This window comes from Protopterus annectens, chromosome 16.part0, assembly GCF_019279795.1.
Source record: "Protopterus annectens isolate FY-2018-M chromosome 16.part0, PAN1.0, whole genome shotgun sequence".
In the NCBI taxonomy this organism is placed as follows: domain Eukaryota; kingdom Metazoa; phylum Chordata; order Ceratodontiformes; family Protopteridae; genus Protopterus; species Protopterus annectens.
Window position 1 is genome coordinate 416,633,069 of NC_056750.1, and position 20,188 is coordinate 416,653,256.

Here is a 20,188-nt window from a genome sequence, read left to right on the forward strand (position 1 = left end):
AGAAAGATTTCCCTGTGGAGCTGCCATTCGTGGGGGTCCAGTAAGTTTCTGCTTAGGTGGTCTTCCAGGGTGTTGTTGACCCCTGATAGGTATTGAGCAATTAGGTGTAGACCCATGGAGGCGGCTGTCAGCCAGAGGCTCATGGCTAGCCTGAACAGAGGGTAAGATTGGGTTCCCCCCTGTTTGTTGATTTACCACATTATTGTGGTGTTGTCTGTTTTTATAAGGAGAACCCCTGGCCTGAGATGGGGTTTTAAGGATGTCAGAGCCTTTTGTACTGCCATCATTTCATTCAGATTGATGTGTAAGTGAAGGTGCTGGGCATCCCAAAGATCTTGGGTGCACCTGCCTGCTAGGTGAGCGCCCAAGCTATATCTGAGGCATTGGTGGTGATGGTCTGGCCAGTAGGGCGAAGGAAGAAGGGAAGACCCTTGTTCTTGGCACAGACCTCTGCCCACCAGAGAAACTCGGCCCTTATACATGGGATCAGAGGGAGAGAGATCCCTAGAGAGTGAGAGTGCTGGCACCAAATGTTCTTTAGATACCACTGAAGTTTTCTCATTTGAAGCCTGGCCAGAGGAATTAGAAGGATGCAAGATGCCATGTATCCCAGGGCTTGCAGGAACTTCCTTGCAATTAGGTGACTTCTGGAAACCAGCTGGGCAAAGTAGAGAGGCAGGAAACTCTGCTTTTATGGGGATAGGAAGGCCATTTGGGATGCTGTGCCTAGCAGAGCTCCCAAGATAATGATCTTCCTGGAGGGAGTTTGCTTTGATTTCTTCTCGTTGATGGTGAACCCTAGAGAGGTTAGGAGGGATCTGACAAAGAGAAGGTCCTGGAGTAGCTTTTCTTTGCACTCTGCCTGAATGAGGCAGCTGTCCAGCTAAGGGTAGATCTGTATATTTCTCTGCCTGTAAAATGCTATGGCCGGGGCTAAGCATTTGGTGAATACTCTGGGTGCAGTAGATAAGCCAAAGGGCAGCGTAGAGAACTGAAAGTGTTGTGATCCTGCTCTGAAGTGCAGGAATTTCCTACAGGACTCCCTTATGGGATGTGGAGGTAGGCATCTTTTAGGTCTAGGGTCACTAGCCAGGGATTTTTTGTTAGCATAGGCAGCAGCGGCTGCAAAGTTAGCATTTTTATTCTGGGGACCACCAGGGAGGTGTTCAGAATGGATAGATCCAGGATGCTGTGCCAAGTGCCCTCCTTTCTGGGAACAAGGAATAGTCTGGAATAAAAGCCTTTGCCTGTTTGATCTGAGGGGACAGGTTCTACTGGCGTCTGGGATATGACAGTTTGGACCTGTTTCAATGCCTCTGCACACTGGTTTGGAGGGGAGTCTGGGTACCCTCTTGGAATTGGGAATTCGCTGAAAGAGAATTTGTATCCATGAAAAATGATCTTTAAGACCCATTGGTCCTTTGTTACAGAAAGCCAATTTTTCTATGAAGAGAGAGAGCCTTCCTCCTAGTTTTTGATGAGTGATGGGAGGGCAGAGGGGGGGTCATTGTGAGTTTTTGCCATAGAAGGGTTGCTTAGAACTCCCTGCCTTTGGGGCTGATGTGGTCCACTGTTTTCTTCTCTGCTGGCCCTAGGATAGGGGCCTGGATGGTCTGTCCCTGCAGGGCTTACCTTGGCCCTGTCTGCTAGGTGCAGGGAAGGACCAGTGCTTAGGGGGAAAGTTTCTGCTGAACTTGGGAGGTTGAACCTGAAAGAAATCTTTCACTGTTTGCATAGATTTTGCTTTGTCTTCAATCTTTTTAAGCACCTCTTCTGCTTTTACTCCAAACAAGCGCTCCTTATCTAGGGGTGCATCAATACGTTTAGACTTGACATGATCAGGGAGATGTTGTTCCTTCAGCCATGCATGTCTCTTAATGACAGATCCTGGCACTGCTGCTCTGCTAGAGGCTTCCAGGGCATCATATCCACAGTGTAATGAGTGTTTGGCCACTTGGCAGGTAGAATGCAGTAAATCTGCTAACTCTTTTCAATCGGCATAGTCAGAAATGGTAGAAATTTTTTGTTTTAATAGTTCCAAAGTGTGTTGTTGATATTTTAACATAAGGAACTGACACTTGAATGCTCCGATAGCTAAGATTGTAGAGGTGTATACTGTTTTACCCCATCTGCCCAGAGCTCTGGAGTCCTTGTCAGAATGAATAGGATTCTTGGCAGAACTAGTCTTAGCTCCTTTGTATTTGTGAGAATCTGGTACTCTGTAATGCCTGTCATGTTTACCGGGAGTAGGTGGGAGGGCATCAGGGGCTAAGCTGGATTCATGGAAAACATCATCCACCACTTCTAAAATAGGGGGATGGCCAGGGGTCTGTGCTGGGGCAGGTCCAGAAACTCTCTAAGTCTTTGCTTAGACTAGGAGAAGTCCTGAGATTCCCATTGGAAATGTTCCCTGAGGGGGTGAAGGGTTTCCCCAAAGGAAAGGTCCTCTGGAGGGGAGGCATATGGGATGGATTCCTCTGCATCTGAATCCTCATATGCAGTCAGAGTTTGCTGTTCCTCTTCAAAATCTGAATAGTTAGATTCCTCAGAATCCTGTTCTGTCATAATTTCAGGAGAAGGGTGCCTTTTTCTTTTAGAAGTTGTGGCCTGACTACCCCGAATAAAGGAGATGAGATCTTAAGCTTGGGGTGTTGGAGCAGGAGCAAGATGGTGGCTAGAAGCAGATTTTCTAGGAGTGGCCTGGCTTCTAGGTCTGAGAGAAGCGGTAGTCGGAAGAGAAGACGTCATTTTTTGTCTAGATCTGGTAGTGTGAAAGGCCTCCGCGGAAGCCGGTGCCTGTGTCGCGGCTCCAGACCCAACTGAGGCAGAGACAGCCAAAGGCTGGGAAGACAAAGATGATTTACGCGGCATACAGGAATCCAAAATGGTCTCGGTAGAGGCCTCCGTGGATATCGAATCGGGCATTAGGGGCTGCAAAAGCGCCTCACTGAATTCCAGAGAACTGACAACCTGCTTAGTAGTAGCATCGTCAGAAGGCTTAGCCTTGTGTGGTCTGTCTCTATCTTTATCTCTGCGTTTTTTCAGAATGCCCACGGATTGTTGGCTGATGAATGCCATATCGGAATGCGAAGATGGAACACGAAAATAACTGTCTACAAAAAGAGCTCTATGGCAAATGGTTCTCGCATTAAAGAGGGCAAAGAACTGGTAACAGGGGACGTCGTGGTCTGGCCCTAAACAAGTGACGCAGTAAGAATGGAAGTGTCGGTGTGGGATTTGCTTTCCACAGGTGAGACAACTGTTAAATTTTTCAGACATCAGTTAGTGCAAGAAAAAAGGGTCCCCAATGGGGTATTCAGCTTTAGACTTTTCAGCTGAAATTCAAACTCTGGTAGCGACCGACCGGCACTCGTGCAAACTGCTTCTGCTATGGGCCCCATAGCAAGAAAGACTGATGTAATGACGTTGGCTGCCTTGCTTTATAGCACTGACGACCTGACATCAGACTGCAGGCGACTGCAGCCGACGCAGAAAAACACTGACACTAGTATTCGGGCCGGCCGAGGGCTACCACAAGAGGGATAAACCCCACAGGTGATTACTGTAACAGTGAAACACGAAGGACATCTGCAGTAAACAAAGACATACATGAGTAAGCATACAGATACTTGCATTAAAGTGGGAGTCAGACAAGATATTCAATTGCATTAGTAGTTATACACATAACAATGTTAACTGTGGGAATTAGTGTCAGAAAGTGTTGGTGTAAGATTAGACAGTATAGTTACAAGAGACAGACTGTACATTTTATTTATAAATGAATCTTCACTGTTTATTACCAATGCTAAATTATCTTCAATCTTCTGCATCTCTAAGATGCCATCACCCTCCCAGCAAAAACATGTTTTTTCTTCACTTTTACTCTGTTCTGTATAGCTTTTTGTATTCTGTGCTGCTACTACACAAAAGAACAAAAACATTTACTACATTTTCTGCAACACTGTATAAAACTGTGTGTGCGCGCACTATTCTTACAACGTTTCCCCTGTATTGTATACATTTCTCTCCTGACAGGGCCAGAAATTGGTCTGCTGTGATCAGTGCTCGATCCCAGTAAACAAATATAAATAAATAAGACAATACGTGAAAATCAAAAATTATTGTTAGCTTTTCAAATATACAATGGACTCCCTCTAAACCGGATGATTAAGGAGGTGTACCAACCATTTTTCCCTTGTTAGTAGGACCATTTTATTGCACCACAACTCGGATCCCACTGATGTAACTGCACTTTTCAGTTATACAAACAAAGAGAAAAGAGTACTCCATTAAACAGAAACTAACAAGTAGTTAGGACTGGTGCATTATTTTCAAATTCATTACACAAATAAGTTAACAACGCAACACTTTAGATTATGACTAAGCAAGTCAAATTTAATAAATGTAAACTCACTTGCTGGAAACTTGCATAACCATTGCCAGAACAACAAAAAAGACACAAGCAGAATATCAGCAAATACAGTAACTCAGTTATGAGAATAACCAATGCTGAATTTGAAACTTCAGCAATAAAGAAGATCTATGTTCCCAACCATCTTTTTGTTTGTTTGAGTCATACATGCCAAGAAATTCACGTTGAGAGTGAAGCTCAACAGGTGAGTTATGGCATACATGTCAAGACTCAAGGGTTATTTATGATTGGTGAAACTCCATCAAAATTCTTTGTTGTTCTTGGAGCTTTACCTAATCAATGTACTATGGAGGAGGATGAAGTGTTTTACAGCTTTGAAAGCCTTTGAAAGCTGGTAAAACTGGTCATTTCTGCCCACTGTCTGATATCACTGAAGTGTCCCTCTCAAGAGCAAGCTGCTTCAAAAGCTGTTGGACTCTCCATTCTGCCATGTATTTTATTTGTAAATGTGGCAGAGCAAAGCTTCCAACAGCTTTTAAATCTGTTTTACTTTCTGACACTGTTCTTTGCTGACCTGGACTGTCCATTGTCAATCTGCAGCATGAGACTCAACCTTGAAGCTTTAGGAGTACTTAACAAAAGCTTGTTAAGCTCCTTTCTAATGTCAGAAAGGTGTTTACAAGCTGGTCTTTTTTCCCCTGATTTTAGAGTTTAATCATGCAGCTCCATGCACTTCAAAAACTTTCATGATCTGCCCCCACACTCTAGAATTCCTATGACTAGAGTCGGTACAGTCCTTTTCTATTTCCATTTAACTGTAATCTATAAAATCTTCTTTCATCACAAGTAAATACTAAGACAGTCTGTAAACTATTACAAGCCTAGCCAATAACTAGAGGTCAGAATCAAACACTGTACCTTACATCCCAGAGGAAAAAACCTTGACTATTATACAACTGACTCCCCCTTCAACTAAGAAATCCACACATTCTTAATAACATGCTCATGCCACTTGCCTCCACTTTAAATAAAAATATGTTGTGTACTCACCATATCATTCCATCAGCGTTGTCCATTTTCATTCTTCTTCAACCGATGGGTTCAGATCTGATCCTCAGTTCTCACTCGGCAGTAGCTAAAGCTCGTGGCAACCAAGAACTCTCAACCTTCTCCCTTACCCACAATGCACCAACACCAATTACCTCAGATCTTGTTTAGTGACTTTAGTAGAAAGGTATATTCATATTTAGAAAAGGAGAAGGCTATATGTGGAGCTTAATACAAAGGACAGAAATGTCCTGTAACCACTCATTTTTCCAGAAGTTTTAAAGGACGGAAGTTAAGGAAGAATGAAAATGGACAACACAAATGGAACGTGAGTGCATAACTATCTGATGTCAATTTTCCTTCTATCTTCAACTGATGGGAAAGAGTCCCCAGTTATCTAAAATCCAAGGTGGACTCAAGGAAGGATATTCCTGAGCACCAATGAACCAAATAATGCTCTATCTCTGGGGACCATATCCAATTTGTAATGAGTAATAAAGGTATGGGGAGTCCATAGACAATCTGGATTGAAACACTGAGGAAGTAGTCATGGATCTAGTTGAATGGGCTTGTAATGGTTTTGGTACAGTAATGTCCAGTTTGTTATAAACATATGAAATAGTCGGTTAGCCACCTGGATAAACGGACTTTGGCAACTGGTTTTCCCAATTTTACTTCTGCAAATGAAACAAACAACTGGTCAGATGTTCTGAAATCTTTTGTCCTATGTATGCAGAAATGCAATTGTCTGGGGACATCCAATAATTGTAATATGTATTCACCTTTCTTGGAAAATTTAGGAAAGAATACTGGCAAATCAATGGATTGACTGATATTAGATTCTGACACTACCTTAAGAAGAAATGAAGCATTAGTCTGTAGTGTAAAACTCTATCCTTGTGAAAAATCAATATGGTGGTTTAGAGAACAAGGCTTAAATCTCAGAAATTTGTTTGGCAGAGGTAACAGCTACCAGAAAGATTGTCTTCCAAGAAAGATGTTTAAGTGTAAATACCTTGTAGATCACATCTTCATCTTTATATGACAGTATGCATCCTGAAGGTCTGTTGAGCACATCCAGTTGTCCTTTCCCAGAAATGGGAGAATGGACTGAACTGTGACCATCTGAAACTTGGTTCGCTGAACTGACTTGTTTAAGTTGCTGAGATCCAAAACTGGTCTCCACTCCCCCGTTTTCTTTGGCACTAAAAAGAACCTTGAATAAATTCTGGATTTTATCTTGCCTGGTGGGACCTCTTGGATGACACTTTTTGTCTAGAAGCTTTTGAATTTGGATTTCTGCTTGTTCCCTCTGACTGGGTGGAACATCAAGGATTTTCCGGAGTTTGAAGGAGGAAGGGAAAAAGAGTATTATATAACCCCTGGAAAGAACCATCTGCACCCAAGTAGCTTTTGTTAGGTCTATCTTGTAAGGTTCTCTGGTACAGGTACAAATGACCCCCGACTGCCTCTAGAGGTGAGCAATCAGGCTTCCTTTCAGGAGCGCTGGTAGGGTCTTGTCAAAGAAAGATTTTCTGGACCCCTGGTTTTGCGGGTCACCTCTGCCGCAGGGGTGTCGTTGTCCATTAGAGTTCCCTCCTCTGCCTCTAGAGGAACTTCCTGCACATGTGTCCTGGAACAGACACAGACTTCTTGAACCACATCTTTCAACCACCTTGTTGATTCATAGCAAAGGATCTTTGAGGGGTCAAAAAACAAACGCCCATGGTAGACAGGGTCTTTCCATCCTTTTCACACCTGGAAAGTGTGTCCTTCACCCTGGGGCCAAAGACAAGCCATCAACACTGACGAACGAGGAGTAGAAGGGCTCCACAAAATCACATAAGTGCATGCAGGCATGTCTCCTAATGGAAATCAAAAAATATATATGATAGCAAGATAAAAGTTGGTAAGACAAAAATAAGAATAAAATAAATGAAGAAATACCAAACCAAGAGGCTAAAATCCAGGAACTTTAATAGATGTATCCAAAAGAGTGGTAAGTGCTTTCATGGTGACAACACCGCTTCATCAGACATTACTATAAAAGGTCCTTAATTATGATGTCATCAAAAAGTTACAAATTTTTTTAAAAGAACACATACTGCAGAAAACATGTTCATATATCATGAATAAAAACAGCTATAGAATGTATGCAAACATATTGCACTTATAAAAATATATATGAAAGTAAAACATATTATTTATGTCTAAGTCTATGTCCTTTCAGGAAAGGTTTCAGTGAAAAAAATCCATTTAGACCAGGTGGTTTTTCTGCATCCAGCAATAAAATCCACTTCTGTTCTATAGTTTCAGTGTGGTTTTTCAAATCATCTCCTCTTAAATTAGTGTCTAAAAAATATTGACTTATATCACTAGAATATTGTAGCGGCACTCTAAAAATATTACTGGTAGAGTCCTGTTGCCATTCTACTGCATGTGTGCTTGTAGCGGATTTAAAATAAGGCCTGCATCTACCTAATCTCTGCTTCCAAGCTTCAGAGATGCAGGTATCTATTTCTATCGATAGCCCCTTTCTAAAAAAACATTTTTCAAAGATTCAAGAGCTTTGCGTGCAACTGTATCATCATTATGAAGCCTAAGTATTCTATATACCTGTCCTTTAAGCCTATTTCTCATTATATGCCTTGGATGCATACTATTATTGTGTAAAAGTGCATTCCCTGTGCGTGTAGGTTATCTATATAAGCTGGTATGGACAGAATCAAAGTCTGCTTTGTCGATTTTGACATCTAGAAATTCCAAATGTTTAAAAGAGAGTCTCTGTCTGTGTTTTTCGGCTTTTCCTGGTTAGGGGTCGCCACAGCGGAACTCCGGTCCGCTAATGATTGGTAGTTGATTTTTACGTACCGAGTTACCAGCTCTGACGCACAACCTTCAACGAAGGTACGCCCATTCACGCATGTCTCCACGCAGAAGACGCTCTAGCTGAGAATCGAACCGGACAGCGTCTTACTGTGTGGCAAATACGCTACCGCAGCACCACCACCATGGGTAAATGTTCAAAAGATTGTACACATGTAAATTTCAGAAAATAAGTGGTACTATGCATGTACCTCATGAAATTGTTGAAATCATCAACTGTGCCACCCCATAACATAAAAACAACATAAACAAAATGGACATACCAAAGAAGGTGCTCTGCAAATACATTAATGTTTGACAATAAATTATGTTGTTCCCACTGCACATACCCAGTTTTGAGATTCACAGTTAATGTTGATATTTATGCTGACTGCAAAATGTGTAACCTTGTATATTTTTCTTTCTGTCAACTGTCATGCATTTTATGTTGTCAAGACAAATAGACCCTTTAAGGATAGGGTCCCTTGAACATCAGAGAGACAAAGAATAAAAAAGATAGTAATGCTTTGCAGCACATATGAGACTTGGTACTACATACTCATTTAGGCCCTTTGTATTGCAAGTATTAGACACTAATTTAAGAGGAGGTGATTTTAAAAACCACACAAACTATAGAACAGAAGTGGATTTTACTGTTGAATGTAGAAAAACCACCCGGTCTAAGTGGGGTTTTTTCACTGAAACCTTTCCTGAAAGGACATAGACTTAGACATAAATAATATGTTTTACTTTCGTATATATTTTTATAAGTGCAATATGTTTGCATACATTTTATAGCTGTTTTTATTCATGATATATGAACATGTTTTCTGCAGTATGTGTTCATTTAAAAAAAATTGTAACCAAGACTCCCTGCTGCGGGGGTTGGACAGTGAAACTTTCCTTGGCAAGCTCCTTTTTGGTGGCCACTGCTATGAGCATGGCATCAACAGGAACCCCTTTTCCCCAAAACTGCTTCTCTACAGGTGTTGCCATAACCTTACCTGGTCTCCGAGGTATAGGCTCAATGGTGTCGGATTCCTTCCACGACCACTGAGAGATCAACACAATTATACCATCAGCAGGAGGAATTACCCAGGAAGTACATGATCCAGTACACCAAAAGCTTCCAGAAATACAGACTATTCAGATGAATGGCTACTGGGCGTCCAGCCACTTCTCTGCTTAAGAATTTCTAGGATGTCTCCGAATGAGACATCTTCAGGACGCGAACCATGTGGAGACCATTCACCTTCACTGAAATCTGTATCTTCTGCAACAGACTCCTCTGGTGAGTCCAGGTACTTCCTCTTGCACGTCTTCTTCTTAGGGACCTCCTCAGTGGGATGCTCTGAACAGGTATCAGAGGAAGAAATCAAAATTCCCTGTGTGAAAGCCTGAGGTCTTGGTACTGGCTGCCCCTCTCGAAAGATGTGGTAAGGCTCTGAGTGCAGAGACATCAAGGTTACAGATCTGGGCTCGGGGGGGGGGGGGATCATCCGTTCCACCAAAGCAGAGAAAACTCTTCACAGCCTCAAAAGCAGATTGCCCCAGAGAAAGGGAAGACTTTGAATTTGAAAAGGCCAGCTTTTGGACAGCAGCCTTCCCTCGCACAGGCAGCAAAAACCCTGAGGTGGAAACTGGAGCCAAGCTATCCAGTGCAGAGACTCTGAAAGCCTTGGAGTTGACTGCAACACCTTGGGTCTGACAAGGAGGCTTCAGCTCTGAGAGCCCTCTGGATCTGATGGGATCAGAGTACTCGGAAATAGCTTCAGATCCAAGGATAAAGCAATCCTCGGATCCAAGCTGGAAGAATCCAGATGGAAAGGATCCAGAGATTCTGAGACAGCTGAAGGAGTCAGAGGAGGAAGTTGTAGTGAGGTTGTAAGAGAAAAATTGACCTCCTGACCCTGAGGGGTAGCAGCCAAAGGAACACCCATCTGCCCCTGCACAGAGAGAATCTTCCTCACCAATCTTTCCACATCTTCCTCTGTGAGACTTCTGGAAGAACAACTGGAAAAAATTACGTGTTGATGGACCAGCCACAGTCAGACCCCACTTGGATTGTCTCGGATCCATGAAGGTCGGATCAGTTAATTTGGCTTCTTTGGATCCGAAGGAGTAGGATCAGACATTTTCAGCTTCTTCGGATCTGAGGGCGAATCCAGATCTTTGCGAGTCCTTTTCTTTGAAGATTCTAATGCCAAAGAAGATGATGAAGGCTTCGGAGACAAGGACTTCGTTAATTTGGTTTTGGTTTTTCGAGATTTATCTCTGGATCTAGCCTCCCCGAAAGATGATGGCAAAAGGCCCTTAAAAATGAATTTGTTTTTGCTCTGTACCAAAGCCCTGAGGTTTAACCCGTGGCAAATAGAGCAATCTCCTTGCAAGTGAAGCTGTCCTAATCAGAAGACACAAAGTATGAACATCTGAGAAGGGGAGCTTATGTCCACATTTAGTACATTTTTTAAACCCCACCAGAGCTTTACCTGTTATACTGAAACAGTAAAGTTAGTCAACAAGGAGAAAAAAATTATAAGTATTTCTACTACTATTTTTTTTTTTTTTTTTTTAACACAACAAATAAATAAGAGACAGAACATCTACCAAGAATGGTATCTGAAAAAAATATATAAACTGTAGTACTACAAATAGGATACTAGTGATAGTATCAAGAGATATGCAAGTACAAGAGAACAGAAGTATCAGATATAGCAGAACACATGCAAATAATAGTATGATAAGTAAGGAGAACACAAAGTAAATATAGAAAGAGAATTAAAGTAAAAAAAAAAGTTCACACAAACTCATCTCAAAATCGCTCGAGAGTATTGGAAACCACGTCTTTCACTGAAAATCGGCAAACAAGATCTGAGGTAATTGTGGTTGGTGCATTGTGGGTAAGGGAGAAGCTCAAGAGTTCGTGGCTGCCACGAGCTTTAGCAATGACCAAGTCGGACCCGAAGGATTGGATATGAACCCATCAGTTGAGGAAAGAATGAAAACTGACATCAGATATGTTATTCAAAGTAACTTTTAATTTCTGGAGGTTGCAGTGTTTCCAAAGCTGTGTTATCATGGTTTTTTTGGCCATCAACATGGGAGTACAGCAAAGTACAGCTGAAACACAAGACACCATCCCAGCAAAAGTATACGTGCTACATCACTTCTAATATCCCAGATCTACTATAGAGGACCTACAATCCCTTCTTGAAATTTGATAAACCGAGAACAAGACCAACACACGTCACTAGTCTACCTGGGGCTCCCGTTTATAACACAAGTACCAATATATGACCTAGATAACCTAGCTAGTGCATAAATATATTTGTGCTGGCAATTCTGAGTAAAAAAGCAAAAGCTACAGAAAATACCTTGGAACAACCACAGCTTTTGCCAGCCAATGCAATCTACAAATACTTGCATTTTTTTCTTTTTTTTACAAAAGCCTTACTACATCAATAATGGCATTCATCCTAGAACTACCATTATCCAGTTACATGAGAATCTAGTTCAAACCTATTATATTTTGAAGGAAGGTGTTGAAAGTGGTCACACCTTATACAATCCAGTCCTGGCTCTAACAACCTCACATGAAATATTTCTCCATCAAGAGTTAGTAAAAAGAAAGTTGTGGTTTAACCAGGTCAGAAGAACAGAATGATCACCCCCCACCACCACCACCATTTCCACACCCATCAGGGAAGGAAACTAACCAACCACTCTGAAGAAGCTATTCTATTAAATACACACACAATTACAAAAGCTCCAGCACAACAGCTCACACAACTTAGAAAAAAATACCCCTGATACCATCATATGTTCTAATACGGATGCTTCTATTCAACATGCAGCTGCAAAAGTACAAGCAGCAAGAACATATGCAGCTGCACACTCTCTTGTAGCTCCCTAAAATGGTATACCCAAGACCCACTGAAATGCTGAACCATCTAAGCCCAAGACATGACTGGTCTCTGTCACACCACAAACGCTTCATCAGCTGTTTAACCCATGAAACAAGCCCAGGGAAGAATCAACAAGGACAGCCTGTCGACCACATAATGTCTGTAAAATAATCAAAAATCGGCGGTGGTGGTGCTGCGGTAGCGTTTTCGCCTCACACTAAGATGTTGTCCTGTTTGATTCTCAGTTAGAGTGTCTTCTGTGTGGAGACATGCGTGAATGGGCATACCTTCGTTGAAGGTTGTGTGTCAGGTTTGGCAACTCGGCACATAAAAATCTACTGCCAATCATTAGCAGACCGGAGTTCCGCTGTGGCGACCCCTAACCAGGAAAAGCCGAAAGACCCCAACAACTCTGATAAAAATTGAATTGCAGATTAGTTCCATTGTGAAGAACTGCTTATATTTTAATGTCATCTGTGCATATGCATTAGATACTGCAACCTTCATGTCTCATCCAAGCAATACCCCAACATTAGAGAATGACTCGCCCCAAAGAAATGGAAATTTAATGTGCCAGAACTCATAGGGCTGAAAGTTGATGCTTAGAACTTTAGCTTTGAGAACATTAATCACACTATCAGAAAACAGCCCACACTGGTGCCGTATATCAAATAAAACAACTACACCACTCTCAAGGTTATATACAGACCAATATATTGTCAGCAAATAACACTACATTTTGATGCTCAATATGATCCCCTCATATCAGTGACAGAAGCAAAGAAAGGCAATAGCAGCAAATTTATGATAATAAGGGGTTATTGGAGGGAAGGAAAATTACATTGTCATGCCTTTATAGTCTACATAAAAACTACTATTATGATGATTAAGAACACTGGTGGACAAATAATTAGCTTTCCACAGGAAATATTTTTGGGTGGGTATTTCAACCCAATTTGTGATGAATGAAGAGCCCTAAAAGGGAACTAAAACAAAATAGGGTGGATTTCTGAAAAATATACCAGAATATTTGGAGTGGAAGATATGAACTTTGTAGCAGAAGCTATGATGTAATTTACATGTTATTACCTAAAGTATAACAACTGGGTTAGACTGGATAGAAATAACATTTCACTGGTGCACAGCTATTTAGTCAAAAGTGTTGAACCACATATAGTATTGTAGATCATGCCTCAATGATGACTAAAATAATGATACAGGGTAATGAAGTAAAATGAATCACTGGCACTTTCCTGCTTACTTAAAGCCAGAAAATGTAAGGAATGGGTAGTGAAAACGATTTGAGACAGTTTAAGGAAAACACACATTTCTTCAGGAGGGATACCTAGGGAATGGGGTAAAATGAAAATGGAGTTTATCTTAATTCTAATACATTTTTAGACAGACATGGTAAAGAAATAACAGGAATTTAGAAGAGCTGACAAAGGCTAAAGTACTGCAGAAGAAGGGGAATCTCATAGAACAAGATGATCTATTGCAGAGTGCTAAAGGGAAAATAAGGGACTATTTGGATAATATGCAGGAGTTTAGAAAGGTTGATGTTAGGCAAGTATTTTATGAGGACACTAAAGCACAAAATCATAGCACAACGACTAAAGCAACAGATAGCAGAAAGAAAGAAAAGTTGTGTAAAATCTTACCATAATCATAGCTGTCCTTCTCTTCCATGTTGCAGTATTCTGCATATGAGTTTACCCTTCAGTCTCAGTGTATGCACAGCTAGTATCCAAAAGCTTTCAGTCCCTCTGTGGTGCGTGAGACGTCTGACGTAGGTGAGATTTCATGGGCCATAAAGGGGACATCGGCATTCACCAGCCCTCAGAACAGAGGCCCCAGTCGGAGCCAGTCCTAGAAGAGCAATGCCATACAACAGCCATCTAGAAAGGGAAGTCATTAGCTGACAGGGGGAAGGAGTGAGGGAAGGAATACTGCAACATGGAAGTGAAGGACATCTATGGTTGTGGTAAGATTTTACACAACTTTTCTATGTCCCTCTGTTCCCATGTTGCAGTATTCCTCATATGGGTGAGTGCCAAAGCTCACTGAGATTGGGGTGGTGGGCCTAAAGGCAGACTCCAGGAATCCATGAAGGATAGCCATGGTGAACCCTGCCCTGAATCTGGAGATGTGGTCAAGTTTGTAGTATTTGGTGAAGGTGTGGACCGAAGACCAAGTAGCAGCTTCCAGGATAGTAGAGGTATCCAAGGCCCTTGAAGAAGGCCCCTGAAGAGGCCATTGCTCTTGTGGAATGAGCTTTAATTGTACCCTGCAGAGACTTACCACGAAATTGGTAGCAGAAGGTGATGGCCTTGGAGATCAGAGTAAAAATAGTCTGCTTGGTCACTGCCTTCCCCAGGGCACTGGGGTGAAAGGATATGAAAAGTTGGTCAGCTTGTCTGATAGACTTGGTGTTGTATAGATAGAATCTGATTTGCCTGTGTACATTCAGGGAATGCAGCACTGTCTCACTGTCTCCTTATGGGTTTGGGAAAAAGACAGGTAAGTGTATGGCCTGATTGAGGGACAGGTCATTAACTACCTTGGGCATGAAGGATTGGTTTGTCCCGAGGGTAACCCTGTTCTTGTAAAAAACAAGGAAGGGAGGAATAGTCATAAGGGCATGGAGTTCAGACACTCTTCTGGCTGAAGTTAGGGCCACTAACGGAACAGTTTTCCAAGTTAAATGCTTTAATGAAGCTTTATCAACTGGCTCAAAGGGCGGGAGCATAAGCTTCTTGAGCATGTAGTAAAAGTCCCAAGGCAGGGAGAAGGTTTCCTGGGGGGGACTAAGGTAAAGTACCCTCCTGAGAAAGAGTTTGGAAGGAAGTCCGGATGCTAATGATGGATCCAGAGACAGGTATGCAGAAATAGCAGACAAATGGGCTTTAATGGATGAATAAGCCAATCCAGTCTGTACTAGCTCAAACAAATAGGACAGTACTAGAGGGGGGTTGCTGAGAAGCGGGTCCAGCTGTCTTTTATGACACCACATAGTAAATTGTTTCCACTTTGAGAGAGATGATTTTCTTGTATTTGGTTTCCTGGCCTCTTGCAGGACCTTGAGCATGTCCTCATTGTAAAGGTGTCTAAATGGGATCAGAATCCTATCAGCCACAGGGTAAGGTGCAGAAGTTGCTACTGCGGATGGATTAGTGACCCCTTGTTGGGTGTGAGAAGGTCCACTCTGGGTGGTAACTTGTGGATATTGCCCTTGGCCAAGTGAAGGAGCAAGGGGAACCAGTGCTGTCTGGGCCAGTAGGGAATCACCAGCAAGATTTTTGAGTTGTCCTGCTGAATTTTTAGCAGGATCCTCTGAATGAGTGGGAAGGGGGGGATGCATATAGATATTTCCCCTTCCAGGAAACTAAAAAGGCAACTGTTGCCAGTGTCTGTGGTTCTGGTGTCCTTTTGCAAAAGCCAGGAAGTTGCCTGTTGACGGTGGAGGCAAACAGGTTTATCTGAGGTATACCCCACTTGTGGACCAAGTCCAGGAAGATATCACTGTGAATCATCCATTCGTGGTTGGTTGTGCTGGTTCTGTTCAAATAATCTGCCTGTGAATTCTGGAGAGAGGGAATATAGATAGCCTGCAGGGTGATTCCCTGTGAGGTGGCCAATTCTCAGACCAAAAGGGCCAGTCTGCAGAGCAGGTAGGGCTTGGTCCCTCCCTACTTGTTGATACACCACAGTACACTGCTGTTGTCTGTGTACATCAGAAGTGGCCCCTTTTGCAAGAAAGGGAGGAATGCCTGGAGGGCTAGAAGGATTGCCCTCATCTCTCTGGCATTGATGTGTTCTGATTTGAGGTGATGTGGTCACAGGCCCTGCACCTGTCGGTGGTCGGGGGTGGCTCTCCATCCCATGTCTGAGATGTCTGTGTGCATGACCTGAGTGGGTTGGGGGTGGCTGGAGAGGAAGACCTGGGTTGTGATTTACCTAGCCCAACCACCAAAATAAGAAGTTATGTACCTACCATAACGTTCCATGTTAGTTGTCTTCTCTCGCCTTCTTTCTTGCTTGATGGGTTCGGAGCCGATCCTCGGCTCCGACTCGGCACTTGCTTTAGCTCGAGAACTCCTTTTACCAGCTCGAGGCAGCCCCATATCCCATGATGCAAGGCAGTAAGTACCCAGATCTCGTTTGTTGACAAAGGGCAATAACACCAAGCATAAAATACTTCCCAAAGGAAGAAGAAACTTACAGATGGAAAAAGGACCAGGTCTGAATGGTCTTTAGCATAATAGTTTCTTATACAAGGTCTGTCCAGGCCAGGGGAAGGAGGGAGGGTCGAAGAAAGAAGGCGAGAAGACAACTAACATGGAACGTTATGGTAGGTACATAACTTCTTAATGTTAAGTTGTCAATCTCGCCTTCATTCTTGCTTGATGGGACCGCCCCCTAGCACCTCTATCCTGGGTGGCTCAATGGAACAAACTCTTGAGGACTGTAGAGCCAAAACTGGCTCTGTCCCTGGAGGCCAAGTCCAATTTGTAATGGGAAACAAAAGTGTGAGGAGTGGCCCAAGTGGCCGCTGCACAAATAGTGTCCAAAGGCAGTCTAGCTTGAAAGGCTGTAGAAGTAGCTAAACTCCTAGTTGAATGTGCTTTAGGTTTTGAGCACAGCTGTTTTCCCCTGATCGTATAAATTTCAGTGATGACCGAAGAAAGCCATCTGGACAAAGTCACTTTAGAAACAGGAAGGCCTTTTTATTATCCGCATAGGAAACAAAAGTTGATCAGATTTTCTAAATTTTTTGTTCTGTCCAAATAATATCTAAGCTGACGGTGGACGCCAAGATAATGTAGCTTTGTTCAGCTCTATCTGAATAGTTAGGAAAAATACAGGAGATCAATGGATTGATTCAGATTGTTTTTGAAGCGACCTTAGGTAAAAAGGATGGATTAGTTCTCAAAGATACTCTGTCTTTGTGAAAAATCAAATAGGGGTCGAACCGAAAGAGCATGAAGTTCAGACACCCTCCTGGCAGATGTAATAGCCACTAGGAATAACGTTTTCCAAGAAAGATATTTTAGGGAACAAGAAACAGCTGGCTCGAAGGGGAAGAATCAAGGATGTCAGCACTAAATTTAGATCCCACTGAGGAGGAGGATTCCTGATTGGAGGCTTTAGTAGGAAAATTCCTTTCAAAAAGGCCCTGCAGAGCCTATGGGACATAATATTATGATCTGCTATCCCGACATGAAAATTAGAAATAGCAGCCAACTGAACTCTGACTGTGGAAGAAGAGGAGCCTGCATGAAAAATCTCTGCTAAGAAGTCCAGAACTGCCTGAACAGGGGCAGTAAAAGGATCAATATTTTGGGCCTTAGCCCAATAAGAGAAACGTTTCCATTTGCTTGTGTAAATCCTCCTGGTAGAGGATTTTAGTGAAGCTACTATGATATCTCTAACTGGGTTAGAGATCAAAGGAAGCCTGGCTAAGGAAGGAAGTGGAGCAACCATGCTGTGAGGTTGAGAGAAGGGATTGACCGGTGCAGCTGACCGGATTGGTGAATCAGTAGATCTGGCACTGGGTCCAGATGTCACGGCTGCACCAAAAGGTGATGATGGAGGAACGGGAACCAAACTTGTCGAGGCCAGTAAGGGGCAATGAGAATCAATTTGGCTCTCAAAACGGTAGCTTTCTGGATCACCTGAGGGATCAGAGGAAATGGAGGAAGGCATAAAGAAGTCCCTGGGGCCAATCCTGGGTCAGAGCGTCTCTGGGGGGATGGCCTGATAGAGGGAAGAGGCTGAAGAAGTCTGGACATTTGCTGTTTTGGGGAGTAGCAAAAAGATCGCAACATGGACGACCCCATTCCAGAAAAATCTCTTCCGCTACGGATTGTTTGAGAGACCACTCGTGAGGCATGAGAATAGCTCTGCTCAATCTGTCCGCTATAATGTTGGTTTTCCCAGGGATATGCATTGCTACCAGAAACCGATGAGAGGAGATCGCCCATTGCCAAAGTCTGAGCGCTTCGACACAAGGGTAGGACTTGGTTCCGCCCTGTTTGTTGATATACCACACTACAGACATGTTGTCTGTGTGGACTGCAATTGTCCCTACGGGAAGAAAGTCGTTGAGGGCTTGCAACGTTAAAAGCACTGCTCTCATCTCCAGGACATTTATGTGCAGATGGTACTCGAACGGTTGCCACGTCCCATGAACCATCCTGCCCTGATAATGACCCCCCCACCCGATCAGGGAGGCATCCGTGGTGACAGTGGCTATCGGGGACGGAGGTACAAAGCACCTGCCTTGGTGAACCTGAGACGATGTGATCCACCAAGCAAGATGTTCTTTGCATGTTTGTGTCACCAGAATGTGGTGACGCATTGGGAGTTGCTGGTATGACCACTGTGTGAACAGCATCCACTGAAGGAGGCGCATGTAGAAACGAGCCAGGGGAAGAAGAGTAATGGCCGCAGCCATGAGACCTAATACCTTTAGAACCATTCTGGCCTGTACTTTCTTGCTGGCCAGAATGATCCTGACATGAGTCTGAATGTCTGAAACTCTTTGTTCTGTAAGGGTAGCTGACATCCGAACAGTGTTTAAGTTTGCGCCTATGAAGGTAATAGACTGGCAGGGCGATAAGGATGACTTTTCGAAGTTGACTGAGATGCCCAAATGAGAACAAAGGTCTATTGTGTAATCCCTGGCTTGTATAAGCTGATGCCTGGTGGTGGCTGACAGGAGCCAGTCGTCGAGATACGGAAACACCTGGAATCCTTGACGCCCCAGGTGAGCCGTGACCACAGCCATGCATTTGGTGAACACTCTGGGGCTGTAGTGAGACCAAAGGGCAGGGCTCTGAACTGGAAATGACTGGACCCCAGCCGAAGCGGAGAAATCTCCTGGAGCGTCTGTGAATTTTGATGTGATAGTACGCATCCTGAAGATCTATTGAGCACATCCAGTTGTCCTTCTGTAAGAAGGGCAGAATTGACTGAAGAGTGACCATTCGAATCTTGTCTTCCTGACAGACTTGTTGAGTCTGCTGAGATCCAATATTGGTCTCCAGTCTCCCGTCTTTTGGGGACCAAAAGAACCTTGAGTAGATTCCGGCTCTGAATGGACTATTGTAACTGGCTGAATGGCTCTTTTGCAGTAGTTTTGCGATTTCTAACTCTGCAATGTCCCTTAGACCGGTGGTACATCTGGAAGGGAACTTGAGGGAAGGGACTTTCCTCGAAAGGAATTATGTAACCCTTGGATATGATCGACTGTACCCATCTGTCTTGAGTGAGGGAATGCCAGGCTTCTGGGTACAGTGATAATCTTCCCGACTGCCTCCAAGGAGGGACAGCCGGGCAACACCTCAGGGATGCTGAAAGGGCTTATCAGAGAGAGGCTCCCTGTTTCCCTGGTTCTTCGGACCCCTCTGCCTCTAGAGCGGCGTCTGTTGTTGTTACCCCTCTGCCTCTAGGGGTAAACTGACCACGTGAATCCGCGTGACTCCTTGGGATTTATGGAACCACATCTTCCCACCCTTCTGTCCTTTGGGATAAGGCCTAGAAGGGGTGGAAAACGGACTCCAACAGCAGAAAGAGTCTTGCCGTCCTGCTCACACCTGGTCAAGGTCTCCTTCACCTGAGGGCCAAACAAAGCTGACCCATCAAAGGGAGAATTTGTGAAGGACGCCTTAAAGGGATCCGCAAAATCACATAGCCGCATCCAGGCTTGGCGTCTTAGAGCCACACCTGTGCCTGCGGCTCTACTCGCTCCATCCGCAGCATAAGATATTAGCCGCATGGAGGAGTTAGCAATGGAATTGAGGGTTCCTAGCTGCGAAGCAATCTTTTCTTGAGCCCCTGCAGCTGTAGGATCCTGAACTACTTCTCCCAGCTCCTTCAGGATATCTCTGGAGTCTGGTGAAGTGAGAAAGATAATTCAGGGAACGCATAGCAAAGGTCGGAGAGGAAAACATCCGCTTGCCGAACCTATCCATGGTCCTAGAGTCCTTATTAGGAG

At 43.5% G+C, this 20,188-nt stretch overlaps 1 protein-coding gene across 1 annotated transcript in view; it reads right to left on the reverse strand.

The window, feature by feature from the left end:
- The window catches only part of GOLGA1 (golgin A1), a 2,378,923-nt gene that overhangs the window by 961,318 nt on the left and 1,397,417 nt on the right, over positions 1–20,188 (reverse strand). The window contains exon 14 of the mRNA XM_044058132.1: positions 3,801–3,919. Coding sequence (XP_043914067.1) covers positions 3,801–3,919 — 119 coding nt within the window. The remainder of the gene's footprint in view (positions 1–3,800; positions 3,920–20,188) is intronic.